The 13,652-nt window shown below is 37.7% G+C and overlaps 1 protein-coding gene across 9 annotated transcripts in view; it reads left to right on the top strand.

Annotated features, from left to right (window-relative positions):
- Positions 1–13,652, top strand: part of atp8a1 (ATPase phospholipid transporting 8A1) — a 139,457-nt gene that overhangs the window by 47,510 nt on the left and 78,295 nt on the right. For 5 of the 9 annotated variants that reach the window (XM_042493928.1, XM_042493930.1, XM_042493931.1 and 2 more), the window contains exons 8-15: positions 764–833; positions 979–1,106; positions 2,136–2,247; positions 2,969–3,134; positions 3,487–3,492; positions 6,805–6,932; positions 8,584–8,661; positions 8,785–8,873. In XM_042493928.1, the coding sequence (XP_042349862.1) occupies positions 764–833; positions 979–1,106; positions 2,136–2,247; positions 2,969–3,134; positions 3,487–3,492; positions 6,805–6,932; positions 8,584–8,661; positions 8,785–8,873 (777 nt within the window). The remainder of the gene's footprint in view (positions 1–763; positions 834–978; positions 1,107–2,135; positions 2,248–2,968; positions 3,135–3,486; positions 3,493–6,804; positions 6,933–8,583; positions 8,662–8,784; positions 8,874–13,652) is intronic. The other 4 variants (XM_042493932.1, XM_042493929.1, XM_042493926.1 and 1 more) reach the window with 1 other exon arrangement.

Genomic DNA, 13,652 nt, shown 5'->3' with positions numbered 1-13,652 from the left:
AAACATAATCTTTAAAGGGGAGAAACTACAGGTGATTTTTTTTCACACACTGGTCAGTTCTGAGATTTTTCGCCTTTTTTTGCCTCCATCCATGTTCTTTCAGACTAGTGGATAGAAAACATCCAAAACACACATTAAAGTGTTTATTTTAGTTCGAACTTCTGTTCTTGAAATGTATGCAAAAAATGAAACTGTAATTAAAGAATGCATCATTTGCATATTTAAACATAAAATAAAAGAAAAACTTGTACTACAAAAATTAATTATATTAATGTATGTAATCAACTGGGGAAGATTCATGGAGATGTCTGTTAGTTAAAATAACAGCCTGTTCACCTGTAGTGTCATATTTTTTATCTGTATGTCAACCAAATGAAACAAGAATTTTGAACCCAGCTTTATCCAATGTTCAGATTTCTGTTATGGAAATGTATGTAAAAGAGTGCATATTTAATTAGATAATACTTTATTTAATTCATCACAAAAAATAATTGCCAATTGTTCCCCAGTTGTAATCAATTTCAGTTTCATGATGATATTTAGTAGTTAAAACTTTATACGCTGTGCACCTGTAGTGTTTCCCCTCAAGAGAAAATCATTATGCATCTAAAAATCGATTCATTTCCCACCCCTACATGCGATATTATGTAAAATTATAGTCTTAAAAGATAAAGAGCTGAGGTTAGCTATACTGTAATATGTGAATGAATAGCAGTTGTCACATTGTATTGCTACGTGTCTGTATCCTCTCCCTCCACTGCAGTGAACCACAGGGTATGTGCTACATTGAAACATCTAACTTGGATGGAGAAACAAATCTTAAAATCAGACAGGTGATTATCTTTTTATTCATTCTTTATGCTAGTTACTGTGTGTACAATGTGAACTCAGATAAACCTTCTGCAAGATTGGAACACAAATTGATTTAAAAAAGTCCATAAAATCACTGCTGTAATTCTGCTGTTACAACATCAACAGGGTCTCCAGGTGACTGCAGACATAAAGGACATTGACAGCCTGATGCGTCTCTCCGGGCGGATGGAGTGCGAGAGCCCAAACCGCCATCTGTACGAGTTTGTCGGGAACATCCGCCTGGATGGACACAGGTGGGCTCAGTCACAGAGCTCCACGCCTGGCTCTCTGCCCCTCTTACCAACTCAATAGCCCATTAGCGAGGAGCAGAGCCAGGACGAGCGCATTATGAGGTTTTAGGGATTATTTAATCTTTCTGCTGAATAAATGAAAGCACCTGCCTCAGTTAAATTTAATTACATATTTGTTTGGAGGCTCTGCCATTGTATGGAAAATGCATTATGCCAGCTTTTATGATATTGTGGCTTGATTCGAAGAGTTTGGGACAATAGAGCTGCTCTGACTAAGCATTGTTACCAGGAGCTATACTTATCTTTTGGTGGGTGGATAGTCTGATGGGTTGCAATTTTGTTGATTGATGGAAATCTTTTCACAGGTTAAGACTTTTTTCCAACATTCAGTTTTACCAGCATAAAACATCAAATCCCAGCGTCCTGTATGGCAGTTTTCACACCATTACTCCATATGTTTCATGCCTTAACTGTATTTTCATATAGATTACATGTATCAGACCTCTTTATTCTGATTTATCATTAAGAATTCAACTTGTTGATGGAAAATTCAAGTTATTATAAACAGAGTCCAATTTTAATACTGAGTTTGTTTAAACAAGTCTTTCACAGCATCACATCATACTAATTAGTTAGTGTTGTTGTGCTAAAAGACCTGTCAGGATAGATAATTAAATGCTATAATACTGATAGTTCTCGGTAGCTATGGCATATTAATCAATAAGCATGCATGCATGTTATTTGTGGATGTCCCTAACAGTAAAATAAGAAGAAAATCCAGACAGAGTCTCTGTAGATACATACACCACCACACACTTCTACTGGGTCATAAGTGATGATTGTGGGGGATTACTTTTATATTTTTCAGTTAATTTATTGTATTTCTAAACACAAAACATACATTAATCAGCATTTCTGTAAATGTGCCAGTGTTAGCTACTTGGCTGATTTTCAACTGTAGTCCTTTAGCAAGATGTTTTGAAACCTATAAAAAGCTATATGTACTGATTGCATTCATGATTCTTACCACAGTACCGTACCACTGGGTCCAGACCAGATCTTACTGAGAGGAGCCCAGCTGAGGAACACTCAGTGGGTGCACGGTGTGGTGGTCTACACTGGACATGACACAAAGCTCATGCAGGTAAAATGTAGTTGCATAATATTCATTAAGAAATGTGGTATTAAGAAAAAGCTCAATCTTGTGAACTGGTGCATACCTTTATATATATATATATATATATATATATATATATATATGTATATATGTATATCTGTTGACATTTTAATTAAAAGAAAGAAAATTCTCTGAAAATTAAGGGAAAAAATGAAAATGATAAAGAAAGTAAACGAAAAAGAACAAGAAAAATCCCTGGAAAATGTGTTTAAAAAATAGAATAATGTTACACAATTTTAGATTTTCAATTATGGTAGTTAAAGTATAATAGCAATTCTAGTTTTTTTAATTTTTTTTTTAGCTTTTTTCTTCTTTTTTTTTATACCCCTCGCTTTTTAAAAATAATTTACATTTCTTGCCAAGTTTCTCAGTGCCTTTATCCCATGTTTTTGCAAGAAATTGCACCAATTTGTTGGTTTTGAAGGTCTAAATACTTTGAAAAGTGTCTGCAAGCTGCACAAGAAAATTGATGCCACACCAGGTTTCAAAGGGTTAACCATTGAATATTTTGTCAGACTGCATTTCTCTATTCTATTTAATTTGAACTTTTAGACATTTTAGGATCCAAAGCAGGTTTAGTCACCTGAACATGTCTTTTTTTTTCTTGCTGTAGTTTTCAGAGCACAGACGGAGAACATCTCTTCTTTCATTTCTGTTAACCACAACTGTTTTGTCATGTGTTACCCAGAACTCCACCCGGCCTCCTCTGAAGCTGTCCAACGTGGAACGCATCACCAACTTTCAGATCCTCGTGCTGTTTGGCTGCCTGCTGGCCATCTCGCTGGTCTGCTCCATCGGCCAAACCATCTGGAAGTACCAATACGGCAATGATGCCTGGTACATGGATCTCAACTGTAAGAGTCCCGACAGCCCTCGCTGCTCCTCTTATTCCACATATTTTGTCTCACTTGTCCATATCAGCTTATTTCTTTGTCATTTTAAGTTCCTAAATGCTGGTATGTGTTGTGTCGTTTTTATGTTGCCTCAGTTAAACTATGTTTCGCATTACAAGTGAAATATGTGGCAATGTGGGAATAAGTGAATTCCCTGTTAACTGAGAAAAGACAGCTGTGACATGCATAGATGTGTTGTGAATGAGTGAAACAAAACGAAATGGTTGAATATCACTGCGCTGCTGTACTTTTTGGTTCCTTTCTAATGTTCTGTTTGATTTTGTTGTTTTCTTTGTTGTCGTTTTTTTAACAGCTCCAGGTAACAACCATTTAAAAGCCTTGGCCATCCGTGAATGACCCTCCCTTACTAACCCCTTACTGAAGCTCTGCCTTTGCTAAGCAAATGAAGCCCCCTACCCTCGCCCCCTATATGGTTGCCCTACTTTGTATGGGCCCATGCCATGGACAAGCACATACCAGGGATCCAACAATAGGTTTTTCCCCTCCAGCTCTCTTATACCTTCGTCTAGTTATTTTCAGTGCCTGATGCAAACAGTGTCTCACTTTTCCTCCATTTTTTTGTGCCACGTTAAACACTTTGCAGTTCTCAAGCTTCAGACCCTCATCTTACTTTTTTTTTTTTTTTTTTTACCCATCAATTCTTTTAGGAGAAATGAATAGCAGCATTTACTTTGACTGCCAGGGAGAGGAGGTTGTACTCGGGAAGCTTATACGTGTTTATTGCTCGAACACAACATGTGGTGCAACCCAAGGGGCAAGAGCTGACATTTTCTAAAAGCCTCTGCTGCCGCCTGTGTTTTTTTTTTTCAAAGGACAGACAGAGGGGAGGGAAGGGAAAACCTGTTTAGTTTTTACGTGTATCCTCAAGCCATTATAGAAAAATTTTAAGCTACTACTCTGTAAAATCTGACAAGTTGATCTTATTTAAAATAATTTTGGAACCCGAATGCCATGGAAAAGGAAAATAAATATAACTATTCATCTAAATTTATCTTTGCCTTATATCGAATTAAGTTTACTTAAAATTTAGCTGTGTGTACTTAATTTTGTGAAGTTGCTGCAACTTAAAACTGACAAATGAAAATACCTTGTTCTTTCTAAGTAACTTCAGTAAACCAAGTTAGTCTGACTTAACTTGATCATCACAAAGAGGATTTTACCAGTGATGAAGTTAGGAGATCTGCGAGTTCTGTTTTGTTAACATCTTGAAAAAAACACAAATATGACTAGTTTACAACCAGAGGAATACAGATATATAGCACAAAAAAGTTGCTACACTTAAGTTGCTAAAACTTAGAAAATTCAATTTGATTAATCTTGTCCTTTTTAAGTTGCAACAACTTCATAAAATCAAGTAAATACAACTAAATTTTAAGAAGACTTTAAGAATAAAATCATCTTGTCAGATTTTAGAGTGTATTACAAACATGAACACAACACAAACAATAAGGGCTGCTCGGTGTCAGTTTCTCTGTTGTGATGAAGCTCTGAAGCTGGTCTGCAAAGTGATTATCGTGACACTCTGGCCATTACTCTGTACCCTGATAGGCCTGTGTAGGAGAGGTTGTGCCCTGGTCAGTTTGAGCTTGCACTATGACTTACACTCTCCCTTTTTATACAAGATGCATTGGCTTCTATTGGTTTTGAACGGGTTTTAACATTGTCCTCAGCGGCATTAAAACCCACATCCAAAAGACTCTATATCACACTGATGAGGGGAGTGTAAGTCATAAAGCAGGCGTCCATCTTGAGACTGATTGTACTTCCATAGGGAGTTGTTGAGGCTCTGTCCAGTGCATATTATCCAACCAGTGACAAAAGAGAGAGGTGGGGCGATTGTCAAATCTTAAACATCCCATTCCTAAATATATTTTCCTAAATTATTGTAATTTCACACACTTAGCAACATTTGGAAGTTAAATGCAGACAGCGAGAGAAGAGTTAGCCCTCCACGCGTCACACAGTATGTCACAGAGGCCTGCGATTATGCACGCCTGGTGAGTAATTCATTTGACTTTGACCTGCTGAGGAGTGCTGACACAGGTCATAGCTGGCATTAAGCCTATACATTGTGACGAGTTTATGCAGATTGAGAGCAAAAATGAATTTTATTATGTATTCATGCCACCTGCTACAGTATACTCAGTTTTTGTAGGTTGGTGTGAAATTTATCACCATTGAATTTATGCTGACTATCTTTAACTGACAGCATGGTAAAGTCTTTTTTTGTTCCGTTTCTGCTTTGAGCATAATATCAAAAGTAGGTCTGTCACGATAATTTAGTTATCAACAATATATGGACATGACCTCGATCGTTTCTGGTTACCTCAATATTGTCCATTATCTTTACATGTGTTTTTGATTACATAAGTATGTCACTTACATTTTAGCCAACATGATGCTAAAATAGACAGTGGGGTTTTCCCAACCATTTTCAGAGTTGGGAGCTGCTTTTTTTTTAGCTCTACCCCCGCCTAGTTGTGCGAATTTGAAGAAAAATAAAACAGTGTTTTAAAGACAACACAGTGTAGCTTAGCAGTAGAGTACTGCACAACTTGATTAATTAAAAATATTAGAATTTTTGCCAGTTTAGAACTTCTTACATTACAGTAAACTATATTTCAGAGAAGACACAAGGTGTACTTTTGCACTAGTGTGACTTGTGCATGTCCTGGTTTGCTCTGGTTTTGATTTGAATTTCTGTCAATTACTCTACTGATCCAGCACAGTATCCCTGTCTCATCTGATAGCAGAAATCTTGCTTAACATCACATAACAAGCTGGCTACTAGAATCGAGTGACATGAGGCGACGTAGTGATCATTATTAACACCAAAACTTTTTTTCCACTGGCATAATCCACCCCCTCTTTTCCACTTCTTGTTGGTTGAGAATGTGCTATGGACTGAATCTCCCTCCTTTGTCTTGAGAGCATCCAATATGTTTGTCTTCCTCCCCACTTCTCAAAAAAAAAAAAAAAGTATTCCCTCCTATATGTGTTGTTGTACCAGTAGCAGTAGCTTCCATTCTGCCATCCAGTCTTTTGTTTTGCAATCGTTCTGTCATGGGGAAGGGCTGCCCCTCTCAACCGCAATGCTAAGATCAAGGCTTGGGTTGAGGAAGGTAACATTTTCACCTCCTGCAAGCTGAGGAAAGGTAAATCACATCCCTCCTGTTTTCATGTTTGGTGTCAGTGGGGTTACATGTTGATCATTGCCAATTGTTTGGGGCTTTTGGGTGGGGGACCAGCATCATTTTGCATAGTGCTTTGTGGAATTCATTGCCTGGATCATGCTGGATGCCAAGGCTGCTGCTGTGACACTAATGACATTTGAGATACTTCAGTCCCTGTTCGCTACTTTGAATCTTTGGGACATTAAATTGGACTGTTTAATCGGTTGAGCCGAAGAGGATGAGGTTGGGTGGAAGAAATGGTTAATTCCAGCTAATGCACGACGTTAGCCCAAAACATTCTCTGAATTGGGATAAAGTTGATCATTGGCTGGAAGTAGCTTTGGGCATTTTTCATTTGACTAACTGATATTTATGAACCAGCGCTAATGAGTCTCCTGTGTATTACTCCCCTCTGTCCAAAACTCGTCCTCTGATAGATGGCGGGGCTGCTAACTTTGGCCTCAACTTCCTCACCTTCATCATCCTGTTCAACAACCTGATTCCCATCAGTCTCCTGGTCACACTGGAGGTTATCAAGTTCATTCAAGCCTTTTTCATCAACTGGGTGAGTCGAAGCAATTCATCTGAACTAAACTAAATGATAGATGCACTATTTTCTTGACTTAGGTGTGACTTTAAAGGAAGAAACAACTCAGCTGTATGTGTTTTTTACCTCTATGTTTACACGCATTACAAAAGCAGATGTACCTGCAGCAGAGTGCATGCAAAGTATATTATTTTGCAGGCTGCGAGCACAAAGTGTCAGTGAAGAAAATGTTAGAAATACATTTAATATCTAATTAAACAAAGTGAGTTGCTCATATTACAGGGTCCTTTAAGAAGTCTTAAAAGGCATTGAATTCATTGATCTTAAAATAAGGACTTAATTGGTATAAAATTGACTTAAATTAATCTTTCAAAAGTCTTAAAAATGCTTATACATGGAAAGTAGGATTTTATGAATCATATGGCAAAGTAAAATCTTAAAATTTTCTTGTTAAATAACTGAATGAAACCCTCTTCTGAAAATTGTCATGATGAGAATCAGAGCAGTGGATTCTCACATGCAGATTGAGAAAGACAAAATCACCCAAACCAAATAGATTTTTTTAAATGATGATTTAATATGTTGTTGTTTTTTTCCAAAATTTGACCTAGATAATAACAATAACAAACAATAAATATTTGGACAAAATAAAATTGAACCAATCAGTGGTCTACAGTGTCTCAACTCCACCTGGTACCAGAAAAAGTGTAATCCACAACTTTTGTTAATGTAAAATAAAGAAAAGACAGCCTGTATGATGCAGTGAAAATGCAGTATTAGTGACTCATCAACATCGTCTCTAAATGCAGCATGCAGGCCTTTTTTCTTTTTTTTTTTTTTAACAATCAAAGCTCTAAAAGTCATGAGGTATGAACACAGTGGAGCATTTAGCAGCTGCAGAGCGAGACACTTTCTCTCATGAGCTGTTAAAGACCAAAACAGAGCTAAAAGGAAACTGAATATTGAACTTAAATTTGTCTTATTGACACAAACACAACTCAGAATGAGTACTAATATTGCTCTGTGTCTGCACAATGTGTAAAGAAGCCACCGTTTTCTTATACATTCACCACACCACCTTTATAAGGTGTTCACAACTTGCTGCTCTGCTAAGTACAAGTGGCCAAAAATTTGATTATTGCATGTATAAGAACTTGGTATCAACGTTTTATCAGAGTATCAAAATTAAATGGTAAGCATCATGCTCCTAATATTTTTAAGAAAACACAACACGTATTGAAATCTGTAGGCAACACTGCAAACCCCGAGACACTCTGGAGCCTGACTGACGTAAAACATTAAAGTCAGCACCTTGAATATTGTGCTCTTATATCCTTTGCATCTAGGTCAGCCCCACCAAATATCTCAGCTGAGGAAGCGTACTGTTAAATTTTGCCCGAAGTTATTCTGAGCCCCTTTATTCATTAAATTTTAAATGAAAATCCTAGCAAGGAATTTTTAGCAACATTTAGGGCAGTTCTCAGTTGGCCTTGCTTCCCGCAGCCCCAGTTGGTTCAGTATTTTCTGCAGGGGAAAAAAGACAGAGGGGACTGAGTGGTTTTTATTAATTTTTTGTCTTTTCTGAGTTTTTTTAAAAAAATTTACTTTAACTGCTGCTGTGAAGTTTCATTTGTATCGTTATCGAGAAGTTTTTTGTGATTGGTTTCAGGACACTGATATGCTCTATGAGCCCACGAACACACCTGCCATGGCTCGCACCTCCAACCTGAATGAAGAACTCGGCCAGGTAAACAGTTCAAATTATACTCAGTGTATGTAAATGCTTACTAAAAAAAAACAAAAAAACTGCTTTAGAATAAAATGTATACTCATAAAGTAAGTGTTTTTTTATATTTCCTAAACCACACAGGTGAAATACATTTTCTCTGACAAAACGGGGACCCTGACCTGCAACGTGATGCAGTTCAAGAAGTGCACCATAGCTGGAGTGGCCTATGGGTACGTTCCACTTTCCTCTTCTTCTTTTTGATTTTTCCCTGCTCCCCCTTTGCATCCTCTACCGTTTCCTCCCCCATCACCTTCATTAAATGCCGAGTGTGCATCACAGTACAGCTGGCGTCTCTCTCTCTCTCCCTTTTTCTCTCCTCCCTCGCCTTCTCATTAGCAGCTGCATCAGTGCTCCTCTCAACATAAACTATAAATAAAAGGCGGATAGACATTTGCAAGCAAAGGCACTTTACTCTCTCCTTCGCAGTCCATCGTTTGTCATGTCGAAGGTGTTTGTAAATACTGGCGATACATCTCAGTATTTTCTCTTCAAGCTTGACAATCTCTTGACACAATTTAGCAGCAGGAAAAGTGGCAACATACAGCATCCTTTCGTAAATAAAGGGATTAAGCCAAAATTCACAGTCCACGTGAATTCACTTTTTCCCCCTCAGCTCCACTGGCATAAAAGCATATTCTATTACATTTTAACATTTCATTTAATCAGCCCTTAATGTTTTTTTCCCCCTGAATATACTCTCATATCATTTTAGTGCCGAGATAATTAGCCTCAGTGGATGCAAAACAAGTGGGAGAGCAGATCTTCACAGAACCAAAGCAAGTGCAGGCGTGACAGTACATGATTAATCCCATTAGGATTCAATTAACAGCTTGATTGATGAAGTGCAGGCTGAAGGACAGAAAAGAGTATTTTATCTGGAGTTTTCTGTACCAAACGTCTCATTATGCTTTGATTGCTAGCCTTAACTCTTCATTGCCGATCCGCGGGTCAAAAACATAGTCCCTTTAAGCACTGATAATGCACATGTTGATGATGTGATACCTCCGAGATCATTGCTGATATTGGCTGCTGTTGTGATGTAGACGTTTTGGGCTACAGCATGACTTTTCCCTTTTTTTTAAACGGTTATTTATTTGGGTCAAGCCTGCTGGTCATCAGGGACAGACGCTCCTCGCTGCAAAGATTGAAGTGAGGCAGCAGTCTCTGTCCTTCATCCCAAGCAGAGATGTTTTCCTTTGATTCTCTGAAACGAGGACTCCCTCTTATGCAACTGATAAATATGGATGAGTGTCTCATAGCAGGGGAGAGAAGAGGCAGGTCCTAATGAAGCGAGGCTGTTTTGATGATGTGATCATTTGGCCTGCTCTTCTTCTGGGTTCCCAAAATAAGAGTTGGGAGGGTCAGACTCAAAAACTGTTTACAGTGCAGGGTATTGTTCTGTATTAATGATTCACCAGACAATCACAACATCAACTGTAACAGCAATGTAATCCACTGCATTGCTATAACTATGTAAACCATGTAATTAGTTTTACTTAATTTTACCCCTCAAACAAATTATTTTCTTTGAACTTAATGTTTATCTCATGATTCCTCATGAGAGGAAGGCATGTTTGCAGGCATGTTTTGGTTGTTGATTTAAGCAATATGATAAACCATGAGAGCATGTGGTCTACAGTGATTTTACAACAGCTAAGGGGCATTGTCAGGCATGACATGAGCTTAGCTGATCAAAAATCTACATAATTCTACGTGGACCTGGCAGTGTCTTATTAAATAAACACAGTAACAAAAAATAAAATAAAGAATTTATTAATAACAAATCATCATTCTTCTGCCAGCAACCCAGTCACACCCAGGTTTGGTAGAAAACACCAAAGTTTGGTGCTGGTGGGAAACGGCGCAATATGCTGCTAAAAAACTCGGGTTTGGTGCCACTGGTGGAAATGCCAAGAAGGGTTGCCAAAAGACAATGTTGTTTTTTATTGATTTCAGTGGTCTGCAGCTTGGCAGGCGTCTTGCCTTGGTGAAATGCTGTTTGCCATCTCCTTCACCTCCCCCTGAGAAAGTCTGCTTATACATTACGTCACTTTAGAAACTTTTGATATGCTATGAATTAAACATTCATGGTTAGCAGAAAAATGTGGAGATTTTCTTCTGGCTACTGGACTGCCACCAAGCAGTGTAGTTTTTCTGTGACATTTAGCGGAATAATAAGCAACACACAGGAACAGTGGAAGTGCTGCCTGCTTTACAAATCCGTGGCAACATGGAGCCAAAAAGGTCACCACCATGGGCTCTAGTTTACCTAACGTTCAAAGAAAGAATAAAAAAGTTCTCATTATGTTGCAGTTATATCATAACAAACGACCAGACAAAGTGGGTTTCCTGTCTGCTCAAATCCTCATAGACTCTCTTTGTTGCTTTAGCAGCAGCTTTATGTTTTTTGTGCATTAATTTTAAGTCGGGAATGTATATTTCTGACTGTTTTCGTCCGGGCTAATGATTAATGTTTCAAGCCCCAGTTAGCCGTTGACTTCTCATTGACAATAGGTGACTAGTTGGCGCAGTAATTCTGAAAATGTATTGTGGTCACAGCTATGTGTTTATAGATTATTTGACAACGGTTTTTAACGCGGCAATCAAGGATTGGTACTATCTGTTTTAAAATGTATTTATTAAACTTTAGTCTACCCACATCAGAAACACTTTTTCTAAACTCGAGGGAAACTTTAATCAGTTTCTATCGGCTTCATGACACATTAATACCCATCAGTATTTAGAGGACAAAATTATTAAAACAGTGCTGTTCCAAGTTAACAATCTTTTCTCTCTTCTTAAGTAGGTTTAGGCTTTTATGTGACATATATTTAATGTTATAAACACATAATGACTTCACCATTGTCGTATTTACCCAACAGTGAAACAGCTTGAGTCTGTTTGCACATTGTTAAAAACAGCATGGTTTTGAAGACTTCCTTCTTGTCCTTATTGTAGATGTCTAATTTAAATGCATTCAGTTGTCTGGTTTCAGGTTAATATTGAAATATAGATGCAAGTAGTAGTGACGCGTATGTTGTATCATTTAACTTTAAATTCTCTCAGTAATGTGTCTCTACTTTTGAAATTAACATACTTGAAGGCTTCTTCAACACCAGTTTCAGTGTACTTTTTGCACAAGGACGGATTTCAAAGTATCTGACTCTACTCTGGGAAGTAGTAGTATATTCTTGTGCCAGAAAAAGATTTAATTTGACTAAAAAAGAAGATAAAACATTCCACTCCCACTACTCTGTGGCGTGACTTGTAATTTGGTGCCAGCACACACACAAAGCCCCCCTGACACTGCCGCCTGCATGTGTTCCTCACCACAAATTAAGTGCTGCTGTAATTAATAAAGCCAACCCCAAGGGTGTAGACATTAATTAATTCCACTGGATTGGAGTCCAAATCTCAAGGAGAGATACAGTTTAGGTTAGGAAGGCTCACAGAATCCTCCTGAGTGTTATTAGTTTGCAGCTGAGTGAAAGCTTGTTTTTTTTTTAATGTACTCGACTGACAAAACTCAGAAAAACATGTTTTGATTTTATTTTTTAACAAACCAAATTTGCGTATGTAATTTGTAATTGTAAAGTGTACCCAAGTAAATGCGTGCATTGGATATAGCTGTCGTGTAAGGCTGTACATTAGCCAATTTGTCAGTGGATTGGTTTGTTGTCACTGCAGATAACAAAAATGTTGCTTTTCTGAAGGTACAAGAGCGAACGGGCTCACAGCATGAATCAAACTGAGTTGGAATCAGATGGAGCGCTGTAATGTTCAGTGGAGCACGTCGTCTGGTCGGCTCCACTCCTTCCAGTTAACAAAACGCTGCACTGCAGTTAGTCTGCCAGAGCAGAGATGTCAAAATAATTGTTGCCTCATTTTAAGGCAGTGTGCACTCTGACCACGTTTAGTTTCAAACATTGTTGTTTTCATGGCTGCATTCATTGGTGGCCTTAAAAACACACACAGATTGCACACACACACACACACACACACACACACGCACACACACACTCACACACATCGCATCTGTAGTTGAAGTTTCTGCTGTGAGAGAGGAAGACTTATGACTATAATGACACAATTCCCAAACATTCATATATCCCCTCCAGTTTCTTTTCTGGCTTTCTTAGTTTTGATTTTGTCCCCCTCTAATTAGAAGAGTAAGAAAATATCAGCACACTTGAGTATGGCAATGTTATGTTTTGTGGTACCGTATCAATTCTCAAAAACACTCAAGATTTTTATGTTAATAGTTTCCAAGGAATAAATTGGTGGCAGTGGTTCATTTTCTGTCCCCTGACCAGCAGTGTTGTTATCTATCTTTAACCATTTGTCTCTTCCACTTCAAAGTAACCACTTATTGACAGGGTAAACACAAAAAACACAATGCTACGAAAAAGGCAGTCATAGAAGATGCACTGACATTTTTCCTAAAATTAGATTTTAAGCATTTGAAATATATTGCCTTGCTCACATTATTGCAATATATAATAATTGTTGAATTGTCACCTCTGTACGGTGATATTGCCAAATTCTTTGCAATGCACAGCTCTACATCTAATCTGATTAAAATTTTCTCCTAAAACATTTGGCAAAACATCCTCAGTGTTATATTCTTACTGTGTTATGACCGCTGTTGCATGTAAGTACTTTTTAGTAACAAATTTGTTTAGTAAACTTTATAAGCACATTATGATCCAAATATTTTGTGTGCATTATTTTCTCTTGTCTGGCAATCAGTTGAATTAACCATTGACTGACCAGTGACATTTCATGTGTTACTACAGAAGATGTAATAGAAATATGCTTACTATTCTTACCAGTAAGTTTCTCATGAATTTTACATGTATTTGATACCGGTATTAGTTGATATTGACTATTGAAATGACATGCACAACACAACTGGAAACAGAGTTAGTGATGGGCGAAAATGAATGAAC

The sequence above is a fragment of the Plectropomus leopardus genome, chromosome 9 (assembly GCF_008729295.1).
Source record: "Plectropomus leopardus isolate mb chromosome 9, YSFRI_Pleo_2.0, whole genome shotgun sequence".
NCBI lineage: Eukaryota > Metazoa > Chordata > Actinopteri > Perciformes > Serranidae > Plectropomus > Plectropomus leopardus.
The sequence above is the reverse complement of the archived record's forward strand: the minus strand, read 5'-3'. Positions and strand labels throughout refer to the sequence as shown.